Source organism: Oryctolagus cuniculus, chromosome 16 (genome assembly GCF_051225735.1).
Source record: "Oryctolagus cuniculus isolate XC-2025 breed Fujian yellow rabbit chromosome 16, ASM5122573v1, whole genome shotgun sequence".
Taxonomy (NCBI): domain Eukaryota; kingdom Metazoa; phylum Chordata; class Mammalia; order Lagomorpha; family Leporidae; genus Oryctolagus; species Oryctolagus cuniculus.
Genome location: NC_142882.1, coordinates 44510995 through 44537824, shown reverse-complemented (window position 1 = coordinate 44537824; position 26830 = coordinate 44510995). Strand labels below are relative to the sequence as shown.

At 46.9% G+C, this 26830-nt stretch overlaps 2 protein-coding genes across 3 annotated transcripts in view; one reads left to right on the top strand and one right to left on the bottom strand.

Annotated features, from left to right (window-relative positions):
- Positions 1-2120, top strand: part of ANKMY2 (ankyrin repeat and MYND domain containing 2) — a 43965-nt gene extending 41845 nt beyond the window's left edge. For both annotated transcript variants that reach the window (XM_051832561.3, XM_089315175.1), the window contains one exon: positions 980-2120. In XM_051832561.3, coding sequence (XP_051688521.3) covers positions 980-1164 — 185 coding nt within the window. In that variant the 3' untranslated portion in view covers positions 1165-2120. The remainder of the gene's footprint in view (positions 1-979) is intronic.
- Positions 2121-6496: 4376 nt separating this feature from the next.
- On the bottom strand, positions 6497-26324 carry LRRC72 (leucine rich repeat containing 72). Its single transcript, XM_008274088.4, has 6 exons — positions 26247-26324; positions 24647-24757; positions 17158-17247; positions 14462-14614; positions 8950-8977; positions 6497-6726 (listed from the first exon to the last, which is right to left on the bottom strand). Exons 2-6 carry the CDS (start codon positions 24666-24668, stop codon positions 6561-6563), a joined length of 459 nt encoding a protein of 152 aa, XP_008272310.2. The 5' UTR covers positions 24669-24757; positions 26247-26324; the 3' UTR covers positions 6497-6560.
- Between the last annotated feature and the right edge of the window lie 506 nt (positions 26325-26830).

The window sequence follows — 26830 nt, the reverse complement described above, 5'->3', positions numbered from 1 at the left end:
TGATGGCTACCCAAAGATGCTTAAGCTCAGAAGCCTCCAAGTTTCTTAATTAAATTCCAGGACTGCAGGTGAAACCGCAGAGTATGTTTAGTGCTGGCAGCTTAAATTGCGCATCTGGGATTCAGATGGAGTTTCTGTAAGGTGTCAGAGCCGTGGGTTGCAGTTGAGAGCTGGTGGGACTCGATGTTCAGCCAACAGAGCGAGTTCCTTCAGCGCTGAGTCTCACGTTGGAGTGAGAGTGTGTGGGGTTTGGAAACATGCGTCTCCACCTGCTGCAGGCACCCCATCCCCTCTGCTCCTGGGCTGAGGACCACTCTGAGCAGGATCGAATGATGTGTACAAAATTCGGCCATTTACCATTAGGAGAACAGTCAGGCTTCCCTACCACCCGGCCTCACCCCGTGCTGCAGACCAGACTTTCTCGGGCCGTGTGCTGAGGACAGCAGAGCAGCTCTGCCTGTGCTAGCGAACCTTCAGGAGAACATGGCATTGTGGGAGAACGGGAGCTCCCAGTGCCCCAGCACCAACCCGCGGCCCTGGTGCTGCTCTCAGTCTTGAACACCTTGCTGCTTCACAAACGTAGACCACGCCCCACTGCCTGCAGTTACAGAAAAGCAGCAGCCAAGGCAGGCACTGGCCCCTCCAGGCACATCAGGCTCATCAAAGCAAAGCTGAATGTGGATGCAGAGTTTGCGCAGTGCCCACCAACAGGCCTGACTCGGGGGCCTGGCTTTGGAGCTGAAGGCCTGGGTTGGGCTCGCTGTGCCGTCCGACTGCTACGCTGGGCAGCTTGGAGCAATCACCAGAGCCCTCTCTTCTGGGGTCCCCATTTGTAAATGATGACAGCAGCGGTCCTAGTGATGATGAGGTGGCTCGGGTAGACGTTGGGGGGTTTAAAGATGTAATCAAGTGTTGAGCAGAGTGTCTGACACGTGGTAGGGAAAAACCAATGAATGATACTTTTTCTTTTTTTTCTCAGATGGCAAACTTGACGTCAATTCCAATTGTGTGGATGAAGAGCAGCCAGAAGCCGCAGCGGGAGACCCCCAGGAGGATCCCAGTCCGAAGGACTGTGTGGACGGGGAGAAAGAGCCTCGCCCGAGTGAGGCTGGGGTGGAAGGCGGACGGGATGGCCCCGCAGATCCACAGGCGTCTGAGGAGTGAAACGCACTGCAGGTGTCTGCACGGATGGCCCGCACCCTGGCTGGCAGCCCGGAAACTCTTGTGACTGTGTCCTTGATGCCCGTGACACCTGCATGGCCCCAGGCGGGACTCCACATCGCGTAGAATAGAGGCTTTCTCCAGTAGCCTGTTGGCCTCACCCTCACGTCTGCTTCGTGGCTGTTCTACGATAGAACAGATATTCCCTATGGAAAACGTTTGCTTTCAAAACCCAGAGAAACCATGTCTAGGCCCTTTTGGAGGCTGGCTCCCCAGCCATGGCTCTCAAAGGAAAATAAACCCCCTGTAAGATGAAAATGTTACCTCCAGGGAACAAAGGGACCAGCAGAGTGGACGTGGGGGAGAGGAGATTTTCAGGGAAGGCAGAGGCGCGAAGCCTGACATGGAACATTGGAAAACTGTAACTTACATGTGGATCAAGGTCATCGAAAGAGCGTTCACAGGAGCAAGGTTCCACTTTGTAAGACGCAGCGAGAGAGTGCAAAGCTGGAGGCTTCAATGCCGCAGCCGAGCTAATTTTAGTTTTCCATAGAAATTATCCTGGGCAGTCTAACTTGAGGCAGTTCCTAGCATCGGGACCTTCAGAAATGTCAGATGCCTCAGAAAGAAAGAAGGCCTCGCCAGGATATCTCAGCATGTGCTTAAAAAAAAATTGTTCCTGAACCTTCTGATTAAATGATGCACTAAACACAGTATGTACACAATTAATGTAAAACAAATTCCTGTGCCATACTCTGCCCAACTCTGTCTTCCTTGTAAGCTTTTCAGGGGGATCCTGCTGTCCAGAGACTGACAGCTCATTTAGAAAAGATGCCACCATCCACGTGTAGCCACCCTGGTGTCTGAGCAGAGCTAGAATGTGATGTCTGAAGATAGTGCTGTGTCTCCGAGGCTGCTTTCGTGCTGATTTTAAAATAAATTGTGCCTACTGATACAAACAGCTCATCTTGGTTTGATACAGCCAGCCTTATTGATAATTTTAAATATTAATAATTTGGTGGGTTTTTGCCATCTGTTCAGATAAGAATTTTGAATATCAGCTAAAAATAAACCAGTCACATGGTACGTTTTTAACGTCTACTTAGAAATGCACAGGAGGCCGGTGCCGCGGCTCACTAGGCTAATCCTCTGCCTGCAGTGCTGGCACCCGGGGTTCTAGTCCCGGTCGGGGCACTGGATTCTGTCCCAGTTGCTCCTCTTCCAGTTCAGCTTTCTGCTGTAGCCCGGGCGTGCAGTGGAGGGTGGCCCAAGTGCTTGGGCCCTGCACCCACATGGGAGACCAGGAGGAAGCATCTGGCTCCTGGCTTCAGATCGGCACGGCCATTGGAGGGTGAACCAACAGAAAAGGAAGACCTTTCTCTCTGTCTGTCTCTCTCACTGTCCACTCTGCCTGGCAAAAAAAGAGAAATGCACAGCAAAGTGAGGGCTTTATTTAGGGTAGAAAGAAGTCCAGAAACACAAGCTGGGTCCTTGCCAGGCAGAGAGCAGGCTGGGAGCCACATGGAGCAAGCGTGCAGACAGGAAAGCAGAAGCTGAGAGGTGGGGGACAGCAAGGGAGGGGCCTGGGGAGTGCTTACATGGTCTGATTGGCAGGTAAGCCAATGAGATCACACAGGGGGCGTGGTCTTCCAGCTCACAGTTCTAATCAACTTGATCCTATCTGCCTGCCTGAATCAGTTTCAGAGTTTATTATTGGTGAGTAGTAAATACGAGAGGTCTGGGGCTGGCGTTTGGCGCAATGATTAAGCCACCACCTGTAATGCCGGCATCCCATATCAGAGCACTGGTTCAAGTCCTGGCTGCTCTGCTTCCAACTCGGCTCCTGTTAATGCGCCTGGGAAAGCAGCAGAGGATGGGCCAAGCGTTGGGCCCCTGCCACCATGTAGGAGATCTGGATGGAGTTTCGGGGTCCCGGCTTCAGCCTGGCCCAGCCCCAGCTGTAGAGGGCCATTTGGAGAGTGAACCAGCAGATGGATGGAAGATCTCTTTTTCTTTCTCTCTGTTGCTCTGCCTTCCAAATAAGTAAATCTTGAAAAAGACCCAATTCCAGAGCCCCAGCTGTTAGCCATGGCTCTCTGTAGGTCTGTGGGTCAGTGTTTGTTCCTACACACAAATCCTGAAGTAAATTTGTTCCCACATGAGCCAACTGGAATGGGTTCCTGTTGTTTAACGACAAGTAAAAACACCTCTGATGATAGTGTGTTCCATTTTGACAGAGTCGTACATGACTGATGGAAGAGGTCTTCTCTTTTGCATTTTCCCTGAAATAGTACTTAATACAATGTTTCCCATGGGGCCTGCTGTGGCGCAGTGGGTTAACGCCCTGGCCTGAAGCGCCAGCATCCCATATGGGCGCCGGTTTGAGACCTGGCTGCTCCACTTCCTGTCCAGATCTCTGCTATGGCCTGGGAAAGCAATGGAAGATGGCCCAAAGCCTTGGGCCCCTGCACCCACGTGGGAGACCCAGAGGAGGCTCCTGGCTTCAGATCGGCGCAGCTCCGGCCATTGCGGCCATTTGGGGAATAAACCATCGGATGGAAGACCTCTCTCTCTCTCTCTCTCTCTCTCTCTCTCTGCCTCTCCTCTCTCTGTGTAACTCTGACTTTCAAATAAATAAATAAATCTTTAAAAAAAGTACAGTGTTTCCCAATCACAGCCACTTCCTAGCCTTAAATGATTGAATAAAAAATACCTAGTGTTGAGGAATCCACTTTAGCACAGATATTTTTCTTCCTGCAAGTGAGCCATGTTCCCATTGGTTTTCTGGACTGAAGACTTTTGTTAGACATTTTTTCCTTAGAACAAACTTGCCATTCTTGTCTGGGGATTGTGGTAATACAAGAGTCAGAAGCTACATGTTATTTTACTGTCTTCTTGGTGGTTAATCAGATTACAGTATCCCATCCTCAATTTACTGCACTCTGATTAAAAAATTAATACTGTTTATGTAATGTGGGGGCCAACTGGATCCCAAATACACCGTTTCCAACATGGAGTGGGTTGCCAGTACCCAGTGTGTTCCTGCTTCTTGGGCCTACGGATACTCAGCTCAGTTTCCATACCAGGATGGGTACAGCAGCAGTGCTGTAGCTGCTGTTGAACCCTGAGTCTCTCACGAGCTCTTGGAAATGACACAGTGAGAGTCCCCTTGGAACTCTGCAAAGACTCCACAAAGCACAGTGGATTAAGCTAGGTTATTGTATTACTTATCTATTGCTGTGTATCACATTTTTCCCAGCTTGAAACACCAATCCACATTGTCACAAATCATTTCTCCAGGCTAGAAATCCAGGGGCGGCTGACCTGGACTCATTCTGGCTTGGGCTTTCTCCAGGTGGAAGATGGCACAGTGGAACTTTCAGCCAGGCTGCAGGTACCTGGAGGTGTGAAGGCTTGGCGGCTCTGCTTTATGGAGGTTCACTCACAAGGCCACTGAGAGAAGGCCTCGTCCCTCACTAGTTTTTGCAAAGAAGGCAGAATATAGGGGTGGCAGTTTAACCTAGCAGTTGAGACGCCCAGGTCCCACATTGAAGCCCCTAGGTTGGGGCTGGCGCTCTGGCCTAACAGGAAAAGCCACCGCCTGCAGTGCCAGCATCCCATATGGGCGCCAGTTTGAGTCCTGGCTGCTCCTCTTCCCATCCAGCTCTCTGTTGTGGCCTGGGAAAGCAGTAGAAGGTGGCCCAAGTCTCTGGGCCTCTGTACCCACATGGGAGACCCAGAGGAAGCTCCTGGCTCCTGGCTTTGGATCGGTGCAGCTCAGGCCATTGTGGCCAATTGGGGAGTGATGGAAGACCTCTCCCTCTCTCTCTCTGCATCTCCTTCTCTCTCTGTGTAACTCTAACTTTCAAATAAATAAATAAATCTTTTAAAAAAGAAAAGAAACCCTTAGGTTCAGTTTCTGATTCTGGCTCCTATTCCAACTTCCTCTTTCACAGACCTTGGGAGGCAGCAGTGATGGCTGAAATAACTGGATTCCTTCCACCCTTGTCGGGGACCTGGATAGAACTTCCGGCTCCCAGCCTGGTCCAGACCCAGCCATTGTGGGCATGTAAGGAGTGAACCAGCAGATGAGGGGGAGAGAGTCCTTCCTCGTTCACTTGCTCACTCCTGCCCCACCCCCAAATGTAAAAATAACAATAATCAAGAAAGCAGAACATAGACCACCCTGGAGTGAGCAACAGAGAGAGTGAGAGAATGCCTTTATCTCTTCCATCACCTCGGCTTGGAAACCACAGAAATCACTCTGGCTTTGCTATCACTGCCTCCATGAATGTCCACCGAATTTGGGTTTCTTTACTGTTGCCAAAGCCTTCGGCAGAGAGCACACCCGAGGTTCTAGATTCTGGCCGGCACAGAACCCTACATCAAAGCCCACCACACGTGGAGGCTGTGGGTTCTTCGTGGCACCTCCCCACTCCCCTGTGGCTCTCAGTTCCTGCCCAACTGGGCTCCAGTCTCCCTCCCTCAGCTCATCTGTGTTTCCCAAGCATCAGCAGAGGAGGGAAAATGTCCCTCTGCCTTTTACAAACTTTATATTTAGCTCCTCGTTGGAGAAAGCCAACAGTGAGCTTGAATTACCTTCAATGCCCTATTTCGTCACTCTGCACCGGCTAACAGCTAAAAGCTTTTTTGGGTTCTCTTCTCCCTAGCAGCAGGCTCCTGGCAAGGCTGAGTCCAGGTCGTTGGTCCACACCCAGAGCTGGCAGATGTCTCCAGAAGCGAGAATATAAAATAGTGCACCAGGTGAAATAAACTACAGGTAGTCATGCGATGGAATGCTGCACAGCCATGAGAACCATGGACTCACGCCTACCAGCAACCACAAATCTTACATTGGCACGTGAAAGAAGCCAGACACACATTAATCATCTTCTGAGATCCCATTTGTACAAAAGATTTTTATTTATTTATTTGAGAGGCAGAGTTACAGAGAGAGAGAGAGGGAGAGACAGAGAGGTCTTCCATCTGCTGGTTCACTCCCCAGATGGCTGCAACGGCCAGTGCTGATCTGAAGCCAGGAGCCAGGAACTTCTTCCAGGTCTTCCCATGTGGGTACAGCGGCCCAGGACTTGGGCCATCTTCTACTGCTTTCCCAGACCACAGCAGAGAGCTGGATTGGAAGTGGTGCAGCCGGGTCTCGATCCAGCCCCTGTGTAGGATGCCAGTGCTGCAGGCAGTGGTTTTGCCCAGTGTGCCACAGCGCTGGCCCCTGTGGTCCTTTTTACTTTTAATCTGTTGAACTCTTTATTTGGTGGAACCATTAAGCCTTGATTTTAATGTAAAGTTAAAATATGACATCTCAAACCATACAATGTAGGAATCATTTTTTATTGTTGGTCTCCCTGTTTCCATACGGGCAGCCGTCCTAGACACGTGGGTTATCGCAGGCTCACTGTGAGCATCTGAGCAGGCTCTGGGCTTCTCTCTTCAAGGTACTTTTCCTCCCGAGTAGGGACTGTGTCCCAGTTCATTGATGTGAATGTCATGAGCGAGTGCTTCATGCACCTCACAAAGACAGCATCTTCAGGGTCCTCAAATAGAGTTCTGCAAGGAAAGCAATTATGTGCAGGGGGAAAAAACAAAGTCAACTCAAGCAAAATGAAATTTCCCTGTAAAGGAACTAATGCTACATTTTTATTCTGTGTTATTTGTATAGTGCCACTAGCCAACCTCTCGAATACTCTGCTGACACATGACATTCAGGCCAAGCTGTGGCAGGCAGGCATACAGGATAAAATTGATCAGGTTTATGAGCTGGAAGACCACGCCTTCATCACGCCCCTGTGTGACCTCATGCCTCTTCTGGCCATACCTGTGTGCCCATCGGCCAATCAGGTTGATTAACCACTCCGCTTTGGAAGTGGATTAAAGGCCTGGAACATGGTAGGCCTGGCCCTTTGTTTTATTTTTTTATTTTTTATTTTTTTGGCCTTTTGCCATCGTGGCCCTATGCTGCCCCTGCATCTCCAGGGCATGTGGCCTTTGGGCCACTCACTCCATGCTTCCTGGCCTAGATACTCCTCCATGAGGCTGGCTTCTGGTACTGGGTATGAATCCAGATTTCCCTCTCTCTTTTAGATAGAGCCCCCACTTGCCTATGCATTTCTCTTACAGAATAAAAACTTAAAAACTTATCATGCTGCCTTGTTCAGTTATGCTGGTATTCAAAATTCTTCTCTAATATTAGGCAAGAACCCACAGAGGCTTATTAATATTGGGAATTTATTAATAAGCACGCAGTAATATAATTGGCACCCCATATTCCGATATCGAAGTGACACTTTTTATTGTGCTTTTGGCTTGTTTTAGGGAAATCGTGTTTCTGAACAAAGTTGGGACCTGCTGTTACAGTTTGGGTCTCTCACACATTCTTGCTTTCATGTTTGAAAACTGCATGAAGTGACAGTGCTGAAGTATTTTTAGATAATGTGAATATTAATAAGTACATTTTATTGCAAAGCTATCATTTCTCTCAAAAATGCACATGAGGGTATTTTTCAACACTGAATCTAAAGAAAAGATTCATAAATAAGAATAAAAAAAGAAAGAAGAAATAAAAAAGAAAGAAGGAATAAAAAATAATGATGATTTTTTAAACCATCAGTATTCAGGAGATAGAAATGTTTTCCATAGTATTCATGAAGTATTTGGTTTTGAAAATGTAGGGGGGCCGGCGCCGCGGCTCACTAGGCTAATCCTCCACCTTGAGGCGCCGGCACACGGGGTTCTAGTCCCGGTTGGGGCGCCGGATTCTGTCCCGGTTGCCCCTCTTCCAGTGCAGCTCTCTGCTGTGGCCCGGGAGTGCAGTGGAGGATGGCCCAAGTCCCTGGGCCCTGCACCCGTATGAGAGACCAGGAGAAACACCTGGCTCCTGGTTACGGATCAGCGCGGTGCACCAGCTGCAGCGGTCACTGGGGGGGGGGGGGGGGGGAGGGTGGACCAACGGAAAAAGGAAGACCTTTCTCTCTCTCTCTCTCTCTCACTGTCCACTCTACGTATCAAAAAAGAAAAAAAGAAAATGTAGGGGGCCAGCGCTGTGGCACAGTGGGTTAACACCCTGGCCTGAAGCACCGGCATCCCATATCGGCATCGGCTTGAGACCCGGCTGCTTCACTTCCTGTCCAGCTCTCTGCTGTGACCTGGGAAAGCAGTAGAAGATGGCCCAAGTCCTTGGGCCCCTGCACCCACTTGGGAGACCCGGAAGAGGCTCCTGGCTCCTGGCTTCAGATCAGTGCAGCTCTGGCCGTTGCAGCCAATTGAGAGTGAACCATCGGATGGAAGACCTTTCTCTCTCTTTCTCTCTGCCTCTCCTCTCTCTGTGTAATTCTGACTTTCAAATAAATAAATAAATCTTTAAAGAAAAGGAAAGGAAAAGAAAATGTAAATTCCAGTGAACATAAGATACTGATTTGTGATTGCTTTCATTGAACATATTTAGGGGAAAAGTACATAAGGAAGGTTAAATCCCTCATAACTCTTAACAAGTTTTGTTTCTTTAATGCATCAAATCTCCTTTTCATGTATTTGGGGTTATAGTAATAATAATAAAAATAGAATAATACAAAAAGCCTAAATACATTGAATGGGACTCCAGGGCTTGAGCTCAATTATCATGGGAAAACATAGCAACTTTTCCCAGTTTGTTGAAGGGCTAGTCACTTTTTTTTTATGTCATTAAAATCTGTTTTAGGAAATGGGGATACCTTAGAGGAACAACATTAGGGAATAATCTGATAAGAAAAATCAGGGTTAAAAAAATGGACTTACTTGTCTACATTATCAGCAAACGCAAAATCTAAAACAAATACATGTTTAAATTAGTATTTTTCAAACATTTAAAAACAATAGAGCAACACAATTTAAAAACAATAGAGCACAAAGGAAAACTCCAGAACACCGCTGTTGTCAAGCAATCATCTACATAAATTTTTCAGTCCCTGCAAAATGCCTTGTGACCAAACCCAAAAGTGAAATTTTCTCCTGCTAGCGTGAAAATTTCGCCTTAGTTTTTGAGGCAGATTCCTTAACGCAATTCAGATCTTGAAAGCCCTGAGATCAGAGGGCTTTATCAACTTGGCTACCAGTGGAATCCAGCTTAACCACCAGTGGCAACTTTGATGATTAAGAGACTGAGGTTCCTCTGCTGAAGTGGATCTGTTTTCTTCTGACAGGCACGTGGGTCTGCACACAGGTGAACAGTCCAAAGCAAGACAAACATTCAGGGCCACTGCAACCCTTTGGATTCTTGGCATTCACTTCAAAGACACAGAATCAACAAATCCTAGATCACAAGAATCTCTGTCTTGCCTGGCTTTAGAGCTCAAAGCCTGGATTTCTTAGGGAATCTTCCAGAGACTGCCCTCCCCTTCTTTATTTCTCTGCAGAAGGCCTGGTGCCCGGCTGGGGATGAGACGTACCCAGCACCTGTTGGGCCACTCAAGCCCACAACAGGGCTCTTGCCAATGCAACAGCAGCAGCGAGCACGCAGCCCTGCCTCGGGTGGTCTCACAGCCTCCCTCCCTTCGTAGTGGCTGTCAGGCCTCTCCCTGGCCTTTCTGATCCCCCAGCCTCTGGCTTTATTGAAGTGTAGTTGACAAAAATGTATATACTTCAGAAGTACAATGTGGTTTGCAAAGTAGTCACCAAAATCAACTTAATCAACATCCATCGCATCAGTTACCATCTTCCTTTCTTTCCCCTCCCTCCCTCCCTCCCTCCATCCCTCCCTCCCTCCATCCCTCCCCTGTGTGTGCACACCTGTACTTAATACATATACATCAACACAGAAATTTGTTTGTTGGCAAAACTCTAATGCTGATTTTACTCTGCATTTTATTCCTCCTCTGCAGTGTGTCTTTTAATGCCCCCAATACATCCTGGACTAATTCTATAATAGAGTAGTTTATATTACAGGGATTTGCCATAATTTATTTCCTATTCCCCTATGAATGGCCATTTGGATTATTTCTCTACTTTTGCTATACTATAAAAAATGTTGCAAGGAAAAGCCATCTGCTTATGTGTCTTGTTGTCAGAGTGTGCAAACATTTCCGAAGGAGAGGGACTTCAAATTAAATTGGGGTATCAAGGGGCAGGCATCATGATGCAATGGGCTGAGCTGCTGCTAGGGGGCGCCCATCTGTCATTTCAGCGTGCTGTCCTATCAAGTCCTGGCTGCTCTGCTTCTGATCCAGCTTCCTGCTAACACAGCTGGGAGAGCTGTGGAAGCAGCTGCAAGCGCTAAGGTCCCCGCTGCCCACGTGGAAGATCCAGACGGAGTTCCAGATTCCTGGCTTCAGCCTAACACAGCTCTGACTTTCGTAGGCATTTGAGGAGTGAACCAGCAGGTAAAAGATCTCTCTCTCTCTTTATACTCCCCATCTCTTTCTTTCTCTCTTTCAAATAAATGAACTTACTTTGAAAAAAAGAAGTAAAGAGAAACAAAAGTAAATAATTATTTCAGCAATCTATTTAAATGATACATAAAGCACTAGAGCAATGACCACCCTGCATGCCTGTGATAATTCTAACACCAAAAAATTGATTGATGGAGTGGGCTGGGGGTGGAGGGTGGATGACCTAGTATTTCCCATTATTGTGTGCATTAGCTATCTCTCTCTCTTTCTTTTTAAAAAATAGATCTCTTTTTTAAAAATAGATTTATTTTATTTATTTGAAAGTCAGAGAGAGAAGAAGATAGAGTGAATCATCTGCTGGTTCACTCCCCAAATGGCCAAAGTGGCCAGAACTGGGCTGATCTGAAGCCAGGAGCCTGGAGCTTCTTCCAGGTCTCCCATAGGGATGCAGGGGCCCAAGAATCTGGGCCATCTTCTGCTGCTTTCCAGGCACATTAGCAGGGAGCTGGGCCAGAAGTGGAGCAGCCAGGACTCGGAACCAGCGCCATGCAATGCCGGTGCTGCCGGTGACAGCTTTACCCCAGTGCCTTAGCTCTTTCTAAAAGGGGAGATATCCTACTCTGAGGTTCCTCTCCCACCGCAGTGCAGTTTACTACCACTCATCTGACAACACCCAGTCTGGGCCATCACTATTTTAAAGAAGTCCAGGAAGATAGGGGCGCCGGTTCAGGTCCTAGCTGCTCCACTTCTGATCCAGCTCTGCTATGGCCTAGGAAAGCAGTGGAAGATGACCCAAGTCCTTGGGCCCCTGCATCCGCGTGGGAGACCTGGAAGAAGCTCCTGGCTCCTGGCTTTGGATCAGCGCGTCTCTGGCCGATACGGCCATCTGGGGAGTAAACCAGGGCATGGGAGATCTCTCTCTCTCTCTCTCTCCCCCCCTCTCTCCCTCTCTCTGTAACTCTGCTTCTCAAATAAATAAATAAATTTTTCTTTAAAAAAGAAGTCATGGGAGAAAGAAACTGAGAACTTATCCTAAATAAAAAAGGAGTAGGCAGTCACCCGTGCCTGTCACTATTGACTGGATGTTCTTTTTTTTTTTTTTTTTTTTTTTTTGGACAGGCAGAGTTAGACAGTGAGAGAGAGACAGAGAGAAAGGTCTTCCTTCCGTTGGTTCACCCCCCAAATTGCCGCTATGGCCAGCGCACTGTGCAGATCTGAAACCAGGAGCCAGGTGCTTCCTCCTGGGCTCCCATGGGGTGCAGGGCCCAAGGACTTGGGCCATCCTCCGCTGCACTCCTGGGCCATAGCAGAAAGCTAGACTGGAAGAGGAGCAACCGGGACAGAATCCGGCGCCCCGACTGGGACTAGAACCCCGGGTGCTGGTGCCGCAGGCAGAGGATTAGCCTAGTGAGCCACGGCACTGGCCCAGACTGGATGTTCATTTGAAAGGACATTTTCAGAAAGTGTCTTGGAACAGTTGCAGCTAAGATGAATATGGCCTACAAGACGGGATGATACAAGCACATCAGTTCTGAGCTGCGATAGTGGCCTTGTGCTTAAACAGGACAGCAGCCCTCTTCTTGGAACTTGCAGCTTAAATGCCAGAAAGTGCTCAGATGTCTGCTACTGAAACATTCAGATAGGTCAGCGATTGATCGAGGCTTTCCTGTTGCCCCTGTAGTTATGAATCATCCATGAAATAGCTACGGCAGACCCGTTCTTCCAAGAGTAGAGAGACAGAGTCTAATAACCAGCGGCTCCTGAAAGCGGCAGAAGATTAATAACTGTTGAATATACATGAGTATATAGGCATGTCTATTTTAATATTTTTTCAATTTTTTTATGCTAGAAAATGTTTATGGGTGTGGGTGTTTGGCACAGCAGTGGAGTTGCTGCTGAGTTTGCTTGCATCCCATATTGAAGCCCCTAAGTTTGAGCCTGGGCTCTGCTCGCCAATCCAGCTTCCTGCTAATACACACCCTGAGAGGCAGCCGGAGATGGCTTAAGTGGTTGGGTCTCTGCCACCGATGTTGGGGACCTGGAGTTGCTGGCTCCCTGTTTTGGCCTGATCCAACTCTGGCTATTGTGGGCATTTGGGGAGTGAAGATTCTCTCTCTCTCTCTCTCTGCCTTTCAAATGAACAAACACAAACACGAATAAAATCTCCCAATAAGGCCAGTACTGCAGCTCACTAGGCTAATCCTCCACCTGCGGCGCCGGCACCCCGGGTTCTAGTCCCAGTTGGGGCGCCGGTTCTGTCCCCATTGCTCCTCTTCCAGGCCAGCTCTCTGCTGTGGCCTGGGAAGGCAGTGGAGGATGGCCCAAGTGCTTGGGCCCTGCACCTGCATGGCAGACCAGGAGGAAGCACCTGGCTCCTGGCTTCGGATCGTCGCAGCACTGGCCATAGCGGCCATTTGGGGGGTGAACCAACGGAAGGAAGACCTTTCTCTCTGTCTCTCTCTCTCTCTAACTCTGCCTGTCAAAAAAAAAAAAATCTCCCAATAAAAATAGTCAAGGAGAAGGTCTCAGTTCTCTTATTTTCCTCTCCCTCTTGTGCATTCACGAATGTGATTTAGCTGCTTATGGAATTCTGGGCTGCCCTTGACTTTGCATCAGCATTTTCAGAGCATGAGGTCACCGTCTTCCAACTCCCATCCCATAAATGCAACCAGGGAGCTTGTTGTGAGTTCGTGGCTGTCTCTTACGGGCCATCTGCAGTTTTTCTCTACTGCTGTAGAATTGTTTTGTCTTTCCTGTGGATTTTGTTGGTGGTGGTGGTATGGTTCGTTGTGTGTGTTTTACATCTTTGGATTTATTTTGCCTGTCATATCTAAGGATTCGTATAAATCATCAATTTTGGAAAATGTGGAGTCATCATGCTTCAAATAGTACCCTCTGCTCAATTTCTCAGTATAATTTTTCTCTTCAGGAATTATTACTAAGCTTATACTGGATCTCTTCCTAATGTTTTCTATCTCAGCATCTAATTAGTGTCTTTTATCTCTCCCTTTCTCTACATTGCATTCCAGGTAATAGCTTTAAAACCAGTTTCTAATTTAATATTTATTCCTTCATTTCTAAAAAGTCCATTCATTTCTTTTTAAACAAAGTGTCACAAGGAAAAGGATTTTGTCTTTGCACCTTTCTTCACCCCCCCCCCACCGCTTCCTTCCTGGAATGGCGATGCAACACGTGGTAGAACAGCAGCCACTTTGCAACCAAAAGGTGCACTAACAAGAGCAGAATAGAAGACAGATGTATTGTTGAACACTGGCATCATGGAGCTCTAACCCCAGGCTCGCTCCCTTTGTACTTTCTAATGTGCGAGAAGAAAACAACCAATCTGGATTTGTTACATAGGAGGCATTAAAAATTCAGTGATTGAAACATCACCAAAAGTGTTCAAGTTGTATTAGCATATAATGACCTTGCATGTGAGAATCAAACTATGGACAGTGCGAGGTAGCAGGTAGCAAAATGGCAGGTGATCTTGTTTCTTTCTTGTATTTTCCCTACATAGTCGAAAACTTCTAACCCTTAATTGCTATGACTAAGTACAGTAACCATCATTTATTTACTGAGCCCTTGACACTGTTCCTTACGCCAAGGGAGGGGCTTCAATGTTTGGGGTTGCTTCAAAAAGTTCATGGAAGTGAAATGAAAAAATTATTTGGTGCAAAAAATGAAAATGTATGTATAGATTTTCCATATTATTCATTTCACACGAAATTTTCAAGACTCTGTGTTATCCCATCATTAGCACATTACCTCATGCATGAGTGAGGATGAAAATCGCACAGCCACTTTGGACTAATGCCATTCTAAACGTGAAGGGAGGACACTGGAAAGTAGGTAGGCATTATTCTACGGCACAGGTGATTTGTTTATTGTGTTTGGAATGGTCATTATAATAATCAAAGTACCTGAAGGGAGTCTCTGCTTCCTCTTTTGTTTATACGGTGACTTGGGATTCCACCAGGTGTCGACTTTTCCTCTAAATGCTATTGATTGGATGACGTGAGCCTTTTTATGGTCAAAAATGGTAATCATTGACCTTCTTTCTTTTTCTGTAACGTCTGATGAATGCAAAAAGTCCCGTTAGTGAGTAGCACTGTCAGTCCGCTGTCGAGCGAGTCAAAGCAGAATCTTGTAAAAATTGGCCTGCACAGCCAGCGCCACAGCTCACTAGGCTAATCCTCCACCTAGCGGCGCCGGCACACCAGGTTCTAGTCCCGGTCGGGGCGCCGGATTCTGTCCCGGTTGCCCCCCCTTCCAGGCCAGCTATCTGCTATGGCTCGGGAGTGCAGTGAAGGATGGCCCAAGTGCTTGGGACCTGCACCCCGTGGGAGGCTGGGAAAAGCACCTGGCTCCTGCCTTCGGATAGGCGCCATGTGCTGGCCACAGCGCGCCAGCCGCGGCGGCCATTGGAGGGTGAACCAACGGCCAAAGGAAGACCTTTCTCTCTGTCTCTCTCTCTCACTGTCCACTCTGCCTGTAAAAAAAAAAAAAAAAAAAAAAAAATTGGCCTGCACTAGGTTACATGTGAACTTTGTAAAGAGGCTACCGCAGTTGTCTCTGTAATCTTACAATCACTGATGTGTCCCAGGCTCTTTCTAATGCATTACCATGCGTAACTGAAGCCATCCCTCCAGACAGGCCTCTCCTATCCTCCGGGCTTCAGAAAGAGGACATAGAACCACAAGGTTCTGATCCAGCCCCAAAGAAGGGAGTCACTCAGTATTAAGGGTTAAAACTGTCAAAATTGAAGGATAAGTAGATCAATTGATTCAAAAGAGACAAAATAGAACTTGTGATGTAATTACCAAAATTCAGAGAATATGGCCTTTGGAACTTAAATAGGCCTTGAGAGATTCAGTCCATCCTATGATTTGAACAGGACAAGGCTCCCCAACTCACGTATATACTTAAACACCGTAAGTCATAAATCTGTGGTGTTAAGAGTGTGGAAACAATCCCATCATGGTGTTTGGGTGCTGGGCCTCTTGGGAGGTCCTTAGGTACCTGGAGATGCATCCTTAGAAGGTAGCTCTCATGGTTAGTTATAAACAGTCCAGCCCAGACTCTGTCTCCTTCCTGGCTTGCTGCATGATCCTCCCTGCTTACACACTGCCCTAGCGCCATCCTCTGGCCTCATCAGAAGGTGGAACCAATGGGCGTGGCCAGATCTTAGTCTGAGAACCTCCAAAACCATGAGCCAAAATAAAGCACTCCCTTCACAAGTCACTTCTCTCAAGCATTTTGTTACAGTAGCGGGAAGCTGACCAACACTGTCCAATTCCCTCACTGATGAGACAATAGAGTAAAGTGCCAGGGAACATGTGATGTGGCATCCAACAAGTTAACATCCAAACCGGGACCAGAAGGGGGAGCCCTTTCCTCACCCTCAGTTTAGAATCCCTCGTCTAGGACAAATTCAGGGAGCAAACATGAAAACATAAGCGCAGTCGGGCTCCCCCACATCTACAGGTTCTGAATCTGTAGATTCAACCAGCCACAATTCAAAATCATTTGGGGCCGGTGCCGTGGCTCACTAGGCTAATCCTCCGCCTGCAGCGCCAGTACTCTGGGTTCTAGTCCCAGTTGGGGAGCCGGTTCTGTCCTGTTTGCTCCTCTTCCAGTCCAGCTCTCTGCTGTGGCCCGGGAGTGCAGTGGAGGATGGCCCTGTACTCGAATGGGAGACCAGGAGGAAGCACCTGGCTCCTGGCTTCGGATTGGTGCAGTGTGCTGGCCATAGCGGCCATTTGGGGGGTGAACCAACGGAAAAAGGAAGACCTTTCTCTCTGTCTCTCTCACTGTCTAACTCTGCCTGTCCAAAAAAAAAAAAAAAAAAACCATTTGGAAAAAAAAAATTGTGTCTGTACTAAACAGGTATAGACCTTTTTCTTGTCAGTATTCACTAAACAATACAGCATAACAACAGTGCACAGAGCAGTCTCGTTGTGTTAGGCGTTTCATGAGATTGCTACACAACCCAGAGATGACTTTAGGCACAGAGGACAGGTACAGGTGCTCATTCTTGGTGAGGAACTGGAGCCACTGAGGATTTGGGGCAGAGACTGGCGGTGTGGAGTTCCTGGAAGCAAACCCACTAGGACACTGATGGGAAAATGCAATTGAAAAACTTTACAAACACCACTACTTTTACAAAGACCGTTTTCAAAGGTATTCTGCCAGGAGTCAGCGCTGTGGTATAATGGGTTAAGGTGCCATTGGCAGCACCAGCATCCCACATGGGCAACAGTTCGAGTCTCGGCTGCTCCACTTCCAGTCCAGCTCACTGTTAATGCTCCTGGGAAAGCAGTAGAGGATGGCCCTAGTGCTTGGACCCCTGCACCTACATGTAAGACCCAGAAGAAGCTCCAGGCTCCTGGCTTTGACTGGGGAGTGAACCAGTGGATGGAAGATTTCTCTCTCTCTCTCTCTCTCTCTCTCTCTCTCTCTGTGTGTGTGTGTCTCCTTCTTTCTCTCTAAGAAAAAATAAGTAAATAAAATCTTAAAAATAATAAAAAAAAAACCAAAGGCGTTCTGCCTAAGTTTTAAGACTACTTCTCAAATATTGCTCTGAAAAAAAAAAAAAAAAAAAAAGAGCCATGCTTACGTTTTCGGTCCAGCAGCTCCACTCCTGGGAGATGGTAGATTATGTATAAACGGTACAGATTATATTGACACAAAGGGTTTTGGTATAGACCTGCAAAGAGAGAGAACCAAAAATAAGATGCCAGATATCTAAATTAGTATTATTTGGTAAAATATGAGAAACTGCGGGATTCAGGGAAAAGGCAAGACTTATAAAACTCTGGACCCGGAGCCGTGGCTCACTTGGTTAATCCTCCATCTGCGGTGCCAGCCTCCCATATGGGCGCCAGGTTCTAGTCCCAGTTGCTCCTCTTCCAGTCCAGCTCTCTGCTGTGGCCCAGGAAGGCAGTGGAGGATGGCCCAAGTGGTTGGGCCCTGCACCTGCATGGGAGACCAGGAGGAAGCACCTGGCTCCTGGCTTTGGATCGGCGCAGCGCTGGCCGTGGTGGCCATTTTGGGGGTGAACCAATGGAAGGAAGACCTTTCTCTCTGTCTCTCTCTCACTGTCTAATTCTGTCAATTAAAAAAAAATAAAAACAAAAAAACTCTAGACCCCACCAAGCCCTTCCTTATCCAGATAATGCTTAATCTTCCTAGCTGTTAAATCCATTCATTCACCAAATATCTACCAAGTGCATACTACCTACTAGGAAGTGCACTGGGTGCTGGGGGCATATCACTGACCCAAACCTATCCCAAGGGAGGACAGGTTTACCATGCTCTTGATGAACTGGTACAGGAAGAGCTAGTTAGCTTCATGGGAGTCTGGCCTTTTTTTTTTTTTTTTTCTAAGATTTATTTACTTATTTTTAAAGGTGGAGTTACAGAAGGAGGGTATCTCCATCTGCTGTTTCACCCTCCAAATGGCCACAATGGCTGGGGCTGAGCCCACATAGGTACAAGAGCCCAGGCACTTGGACCATCTTCCACTGCTTTCCCAGGCCATTAGCATGGAGCTGGATTGGAGGTGGGGCAGCTGGGACATGAACCGGCACCCAAATGAGATGTGGTGTCACAGGTGGCGGCTTTACCCGCTACACCACCACGTTGGCCCCGAGACTGTTTTGTTGTTAAAATTTTGGGAGTCTTGATCCACTCTCAAATGTCCCGAGGATGCCTGTATGAGGTGGGCAGAGATGCAGTACACTACTCAATCAGGGTTTTTCCTTCTCTGTTTCATACGCTTGTGCATCGTGCAGAAAATGCAGATGCCAGTAACAGCTCCAGGAGCTCCCAAGGTCAAAACTAACTGTCTTGTGCACCTCTGGAGTGCAGGTGCCAGGATACATCTTGAACTGCTCTTCCAAGGCAGTGGCTGGATGTGGGAGACCTGTGTCTGCTCCCACCCCTGTCCTCACATCCCTTGGAATCATGGGGCCCGCACTGTGACTGAGAGGGTTAAGTCACCACCTATGACGCTGGCATCACCTAATCAGAGTGCTGATTTCAGTCCTGGCTGCTTCACTTCCAATCCAGCCCCCTGCTGATGCACCTGGGAAAGCAGCAGAAGATGGGCCAAGCACTTGGGTCCCTGCCACCCTTGTGGGAGACCTGGATGGAGCTCCTGGCTCCTAACATTGGTGTCACCCAGCCCTGGCTGATGTGGCTATTTGGGGAGTGAACCAGCAGATGGAAGATCCCTGTCTCTCTCTCTCTCTCTCTCTCTCATTCTCTCCTCCCTCTCCCAGCCCCACTCTGCTTTTAGAATAATACATTTTAAAAAATCAGCATGTAGGTACATTTCAAACAATCTTCAACTTGAAATTGTGAGATTTTATTTGCAATGCAAGTCTCTTCCCCACTCAGACTTGAATAAGATTAAGCAGATTTATCTGAACGCAATGTGAAATGAAGCTTGTCTGAATTCCTCGTGGGCACCGTTAGCAATTTGAAGTCTATCTAGTTTCTAGAAGGTACTTCTGGGAGGAGGAAGGAAGGGTGGGAGGGCAGGTACAGTGGGAAGAATCACTGTTCCCAAAGTTCTGTTTATGAAACGCATGATGTTTGTATACCTTAAATAAAAGGTTTCTGAAGAAAAAAAAAAAGTGGTACTTCTGAAAAAATACCTATAATGAGTAAAACCACTAGATGGCAGTAGCGGACAAAGCTCCAGTTACTGCCAGCACCATCCCTCTCCAAAATGACGCTCACTTAATGAACCTGCTAAATCTAAGAGTACTGCTGGAGAGATTTGATAAAGGCATGATAACATTAAGCATTAGAAACTCGGGGACAAAAACTCAATAATGTGGGTAAAGAACAGTGCAACATAAAAATCATTGAAGGTAGGGAGCAAGCTTCAAAACACAGACTGCTTAGGAATGGAAAGTCAGTCATCTACAGGTTTTCTCTGTAGGTAATAAAACATTCTGATATCTGTTGTAGAAACCCATTTTTTTTTTTTGACCTGGCTAATAAAATCTGATATATAGCTACTCCTGGTGGAAAACAGTGGCTTGGGAAGGACATAAAGCAGGCATAGCTGATGTGTGGTGCAGAATAAACAAAGGTTGTGGGACAGAGAAAGTCATAAAAGAGAAGGCAGAGCCAGGAGCAACACAGAGATTTGGGAGAAAGGAAACTGGTGCACAGTGGGGAAAACGAGAGGGAAAATGAGGCGGAAAATTTTCCAGATTCCTTAAGTGGCAAAAAATGGTTTGCGTTTTATTTTTGAAAGAGGTGGCGTTCAAAGTGGTAACAAATGATTTTTAGCTACAGGATGGAGGACCAGGATGAATGTCTCTCAAAGCAGCAGTAAGGACAGACTTTAGGAGATCCACAGGGATCAGGCATTGTCGCTCAAGCCAGAGAAAGTCAGAGAGAGGGTGGCAGGGGTACAAAAGCAAAGCATAATTTTTTAAAAAAATAATGAGGATTTAGGAAGTAGAAGTCACAAATACTTCAGTGCAGAAGTTGGCTTGGTGGCTCCTGTCTCAGGGACTCGCACGTGACAACTCAGGACCCCAGAGCACATTCCAGCCACTGGAGGTGGAGCCCGCCCTCACAGGGGACACTCCTGATACAGGTCCCCGCATCTGCCAGTGACATTTCCTTCTGCTGCACCCGCGTCTTCCCTGTTCCCTCGGACAGCATCACTATGTCCCGTCTCTGCGTAGCTTCTGCTCCTAATCCCACTAAGTAGCCTCTTTATGTAAACTCTACAAGTCTAGCTTTAGCTAAATGAAGCACTGAACTTGTGTTGCACGATTGTGTCTCCGTCCTCAAATTTTTTGGTGCGCGTGGTGACTCGCTGTGCGGCTCAGCCTACAGTGAAATCTGACGGACAGAGTCAGGAACCTCAGCTGTTAGCCCAGACTCTGCTTAGACTGACTTTTTAAAAAGTAAATAGAATTAAATGATTTGAAAGGCATTCCATTTCTATTATCCTCACCGTTTCCCAGCTCTTACATTTTGGAAGGAAGCGATTTTATCTGCAACTGCTTTTTTTTTTTTCTGCCCCTGCCTATTCAACATCTAATATTTTGGATTGATGCTGCCAGAATTATCATACATGAAAGTTTCTAAGGCATAAAATCAGTTTCCTGTGTCTGAATGTTCTAATGGTGCACGGGCACATTCCTCCAGAAAGCATGAAGCAAAATTGCTTACACGTTCATGTTCAGTCGGTTAATACTGTTTAATCCACCTGCCCTAGGCTACTCAGCACACCTCGGTGGCGCCAGCACCGTCTTGCTTATCTTCATGTGGGATTCTCAGTCTGCGAAATTTGCATTTACCCAACCATCTATCAAAAGGTCTCTACCGTCTTAGCACACAAGCCGATTTCCATGAGCCACATGTGTGAAGCTACTTAGTACTGAAACAGAAAAGGGAAAAAGAGAGATAGTCATCTCTATAATTGGCTCCCATTTATTTTTAAAAAAAACTTTAAAGCAGAATTAAAAATCATTTCAAGACTCCCCTTGAAGAAAATGGATGTGATTAATAAGGGATCACCTCCCCATTTGAATAGATGATTACCCCTAGTAGCTTACAGAAGGCAGGTCAGAGGGCAAGGGTCAGACACGGGAGTTTCAGGTTAAGGGTCAAGATTACCCAGCAGGGTCAGCATCTGCATTGTTACTGTGCACCTAAAAATCTGCGGACTGACACACACTTGCTGCGAGGAAACACCTCCTGCAGTAAGACAGCAGACACATTTTGGGATCTTAATTACTGGGTAAATGCAAATACTTTGGCTGAAAATGGAAATCAGCCCTGATTTCCGAAGGCAAACTGGGATAAGGCAGGAGACCGTGAGAGCACAGCCGCGTGAGACCCAGTGGGCTCTGTTTATCTGCTGGATGGTTTGGGGCTTTTTTTCTTTTTTGGAACAAGTGGTCCCGCCTCCTGGCGAATGACAGATTGAGGGGCTCAGATGGACACGCCTTGAGATCACAGCCTCCCCGCATCTCCAGCCCTGCTTTCATCCTGTGTGTTGGCCGTCGGACTGGCCACCAGGGTAGAAACGTCTGAGGACAGAGGCTGCCCGTGGGAGCCTGGAGAAAGGGGGACCCCCTGCTCCCAGTGTGCACTGGGAAAGCAGGTGGTAGCAACTACTGGAGGCAGGCTTGGGGGGATCCTTCCTCACAGCTGAGCTGAAGGAAACACGGAGCAGAGCAGGGAGAGGAAGCAAGGGCTGGGGTTCAGGTGCTCGGCTCAGGATTCAGCGGTGGCTGCTGCGGGCCTGTTGTCTTGCTGTGGGGAAAGGGGTGCAGGAGCTGCAGAGCGGGTGTCCAGGGCTCCTGGGAGCTGTGATCTGGGAAGAGGGCGTGGAGAGGCAGACCGCCTGGGGAGAAGGGGTGGGGCCCGGCTCCGCCCGCCCGGAAGACAGGAATTCCTGCTCGCGGGACCTCACACTCTGCAGCTGGCGCGGGGCCTGCCTGGAACGCTCAGCCCCGCGCCGCCCGCCCTCCCGCTCGCCGGTGCTGCGCAGTTCCCGTTCTGAACGCCAGGGGGAGCGCGGGGCTCAGTCTGCAAAACCTACACCCTCCAGGCTTTTCTCAACTAACTGAAGGGGAATCTGAACAACCTGAAGATTTTTTGTACGGTTTTGACAGCCTGCAAAGACAGAAATCGCAACATCTGCAAATAGGCTTGCTTTTCTGTTTTTGTGAACGAGTTGAACCTCGTCTGTGATGGCACATGAAGCTCCCACAGAGTCTTAAGCACAGGATTTTGCTACACAAATAACATTGGTTACCCCCAGAAAAACGCAAATATGTTCTCCATGTAGTACCGTGAGCCCGAATGGGACATGGGTTCAAAACGTGAATATTTGCTACCGAGAATTTTCTAAAAAGATATTTTGTTGAAGGAGGGGGTAGGAGGGCAATTGCATATGGCATTTTTTCCATTAAAAAAAAAATGATTCTAGGGCCTGCATTGTGGCATAGCAGGGTAAAGCCACAGGGATTGCAATGCCAACATTCCCTGTGGGCACCAGTTCAAGACCCAGCCACATCCGTCTGATCCACTTCCCTGCTGGTGGCCTTGGAAGAGCAGTAGAGGATGACCCCCAAGTGTTTGGGAGACCCGGATGAAGCTCCTGGCTCCTGGCTGCGGCCTGGCTCAGCCCAGGTTATTGTGGCCTTTTGGGGGAATGAAACAGCAGATGGAAAATATCCCTCTCTGTGTCTCTCCCTTTGTCTCTGTGACTCCCTCTCTCCCTGTGACTCTAAATTTTTTTTTTTTTTTTTTTTTTTGGGACAGGCAGAGTGGACAGTGAGAGAGAGAGACAGAGAGAAAGTTCTTCCTTTGCCATTGGTTCACCCTCTTTGGCTAGCACACCGCACTGATCCGAAGCCAGGAGCCAGGTGCTTCCTCCTGCTCTCCCATGCGGGTGCAGGGCCCAAGTACTTGGGCCATCCTCCACTGCCTTCCCAGCAGAGAGCTGGACTGGAAGAGGGGCAACCGGGACAGAATCCGGCGCCCCAACCGGGACTAGAATCCAGTGTGCCAGCACCGCAGGTGGAGGATTAGCCTAGTGAGCCACGGCACTGGCCGTGACTCTAAATCTTAAAAAAAAAAAAAAAAAAAAAAAAAAAAAAAAAAAATCCAAGACAAGATTCTCAATTGGAACAATTATGCAATTGATATAACTTAGATCGAGTTATGGTGACTTTAGGCAGAGGTCACTGAGCCAGGCCTGCAAAGAATGGGGCTCCTCAGCTGACCCAGTTCTGAGCTCACACTCACCTGGACAGGCAGGGCAGAAGCTGGCTATCAGGGGCCACCCAGCCCTGAACCGGGCACGTTTACTCAGGGCACAATCCTGCTTACTACGAGAGGGCGAGAGGGGCAGTCTTGCTTACAGCGCCCCATCAAACTTGTTTGATAACATCAGTTGGTTCAAATCAGTAAGCTTTTACATGCAGCAAATGGTCCAAATAGTTTTGCAGCAAGGAGATATTTTGGCTGAGAGTTAAGAGATTGTAAACCCCACAGGGTTCCGGTGTGGTATTTCTTGTTTCGTTTTATGCCCTGTTATCTCGTTGAGTGTCATGGTGAATGTGTGATAAACACTTATTGAATGAATGAGTCAATGATGCGTGTTAACTGAATGAATGAATGAATGAATGATCAGTGGTACAAGGCAGCAGTTTAAAGTTCAACATTCCTTAGCAATCTGGCTAACTCTGGGCTGGGGTTCCCACACCAAAGAGGGAATAATTCTATTCCCATTTTACAATTGCTGGATTTAAATGTGAATATGATAAAAAATAGTTTCCTCAAATATCTTCCTATAATGATCATTATTTAAAGGCCAGTTACATTTTCTTGAATCTATCCACTGCTTAAAAGGATGTCTAGACTGTATGCAACTTAATTCATCATCTGACTTCCATAATTCACAACAAAACTATTTATTTTTTGCTGCTTCAAATGAGCACTGATGATGAAAAGTGTTTCGGTGGTACAGTGGTCAGGACGTCACTTGGGACCCTGTACATCAGAGTGCCTGGGGTCAAGTGCCCAGCTGCTTCACTTCAGATTCCAGCTTTCTGCTACTGTGCCTGGGAAGCAGTGGGTGCTGGCTAAAGCACTAAGGTCCCTGCCACCCACGTGAGAGACAGGGGTGGACTTCCTGGGTCCTGGCTTTAGCCTAGCCCAGCCCCAGCTCTTGTGAGCATTTAGGGAGTGAACCAGAAGATGGAAGATCTCTCTCTCTCTCTCTCTCTCTCTCTCTCTTTCTCTCTGTCACTCTGCCTTTCAAATAAAGAAAGAAAGAAATCTTTTGTGAGAAAAGATGAAATCCCAGATTTGAATATGTAGAACGTCTTTTGCTATTTTGTCATTTTCACCCAACACGCTCTGTCTCTTCACAAAACAAGCCTTTTTCCCTATTCCTTCAAATGCAAGTCTTAGAATAAGATCTTGTCTTGTTTTCAGAAATACGTTGGTATTTTAGTTATAGATATTGCTCTTCTAATTATCAACTTGAAATCTGGGGAAAAGTCTCATGTTATGACTAGTTTTAATTTAGGGTCATATAAAATGCAAATTGTTACTTAGGGTCTTCAGATTTAGCATTCCCTTTAACTCCTTCACTGTTGCATCAAGGTTTGTTAACTCGTTGTGGTGGAGCAGGAGGATATGCAAGGAAGGCAAATAGTGCAGACCTGGGAGGAAAAAAATTTGCAAGATTTGAGACTGTTTTCTATATTATTTTTTATTATTTACATTGACAAATACAAGTATTTTTAACTCTAATCAGACAAACCAACTAAAGACAAGAAAAGAATATCTTCTATCTGGTAAATAAGGAAAGGCTATTACTAATTTCATGAATTATTATTAAGAATAAAACAAAGCCTAAGAATCCAAATAATTTATTCTGATGTGAAAATGTGGAATCAGTTTTTTTCTTCTGTTATTGTTCTACTTTTTGTTTTCTGCAAAATGATCTTGTTTGTTTGGCTTTGGATTTTGGGGACGTTATTTTCTTTCTTTCTGGTTTTTTTTTGGGGGGGGGGGCACTGTTACTTAGATTTCATAAGGCCAATACATGGAGCAGTTCAGACTTTACTCCAAACTGCTCAGATAAGTATTTTCTTTATATATGAAATCAATTCATATAATTTTTATTGATTCTAAATTGTATACTTTTCTCACATTTTTACCTTAAATGAAAGAAGCCTGTGGGTTTTTTTATAGTCACATCATAATTTATGCAGCAAGATTTTCCTTCGTAGTGAATAAATTCTGCTTTATCACGTTCTGATTCTGTGATATAACATGTCAGAGAAAAGTGTTGTGCATTGTATTTCTTGGTATTTCATGAACATAGTATGTCATACACTTTTGTGTCTGGCTTGAAACTGCTGGCTTAGAGATTGCTGTGCGGGCTGGCACTGTGGCATAGCAGGTAAAGCCACCACCTGCAGTGCTGGCATCCCATATGGGCTGCCGGTTTGAGCCTGGTTCGATCCAGCTCTCTGCTATAGCCTGGGAAAGCAGTGGAGGATGGCCCAAGTCCTTGGGCCCCTAAGCCCACATGGGAGACCCAGAAGAAGCTCCTGGCTCCTGGCTCCTGGCTCCTGGCTCCTGGCTCCTGGCTCTGGATCAGCGCAGCTCCAGCAGTTGCAGCCAGTTGAGGAGTGAACCAGCAGATGGAAGATCTCTCTCTCTCTCTCTCTCTGCCTCTCCTTCTCTGTGTAACTCTGACTTTCAAATAAATAAATAAATATTAAAAAACAAAAATGAGAGATTGATGTGCATATAAAGTTAACTCAGATTGGAAACAGGAATTTGGTTGGTAAAAATTACAGCCAGTAAAAACTTTTAAGACTCAAAGTTTTTATGTTTATTAATGTCCCCAAGTATTGTTAAAATTTGTTCCCGCAATATGTAATTTGTGTCCAGCTGTGAAGTAAGATGGAAAAATTCTTATGTTTAAAAAGATTCTTTCACATTTTGAATATAATGAGAATATTGCACCATCTAACAGCACATTCCTTAAGATAAAATATAGGCGAGACCACCCAGAAAATTAGATTCCATCACATATTTTCAACAGGAATGTGAAAAGGTGTTTGTGTGCCATTGGCAAGGACCCTTGTTTAATGCTATGACCTAATTGACAATCAACGGAGAAATTGTAACACATACCTTCCAGCTCAAAGATTGCGTTGTTGTTGAGATACAGTTCTGTCAGACAATAGTTTCGAGTAAGAAATGCTATCACCTGGAGCTGGAAATAAGAGTTAGAAAGCGGCATAGGTTCATCAGTAATTATCTCTCTCTCTCTCTCTCGCTACAATAAGCCCACAAAAGTTTCCCTTTGGGGCTGTGCTATGCCTTGTATCTGGATCGGATCTGAGAACTATGTGATAAACAAGATGTTTTTTAGCTAATTGAAAGCTCTCTTGTTAAGATCAGACACCCTTGCCCAGCTTCCAAAGCCTGTGTCCCCTGACTGAGGCCTTTCGCTCCTACAACCCTTCTCCCAGTTCAGCCCCGGATAGTCTCATTGGTCTGGCTCTACGTACCCGGTAATCCACCATCTAAAGCTACTCAGGCAGGGCCCTCTCCTAAGACAGTGCCAAGACATTTCCTGCTTCCACGTGAGCCGTGATTTCCCTCTGCCTGTGTGGTTTTCCTCCTAGCACCCTTGTCATTGTGTTTACCCATCAGCCCTGGGCTGGCCGGCGTGCCCCGCGGTACTACGTTCCTCCCTGCTCCTGAGAATTGGT

Excerpts from the sequence above, each read along its gene's own strand:
- LRRC72 (XM_008274088.4), bottom strand. The coding sequence starts at position 24,668 with ATGCTAAATCTGAAGACCCTAA. Across the intron at positions 17,248-24,646 it reads GCTAAATCTGAAGACCCTAA|GTCTATACCAAAACCCTTTG; the intron begins GTAACAATTTGC and ends CTCTCTTTGCAG. Across the intron at positions 14,615-17,157 it reads GGAGCTGCTGGACCGAAAAC|ACGTTACAGAAAAAGAAAGA; the intron begins GTAAGCATGGCT and ends TGCATTCATCAG.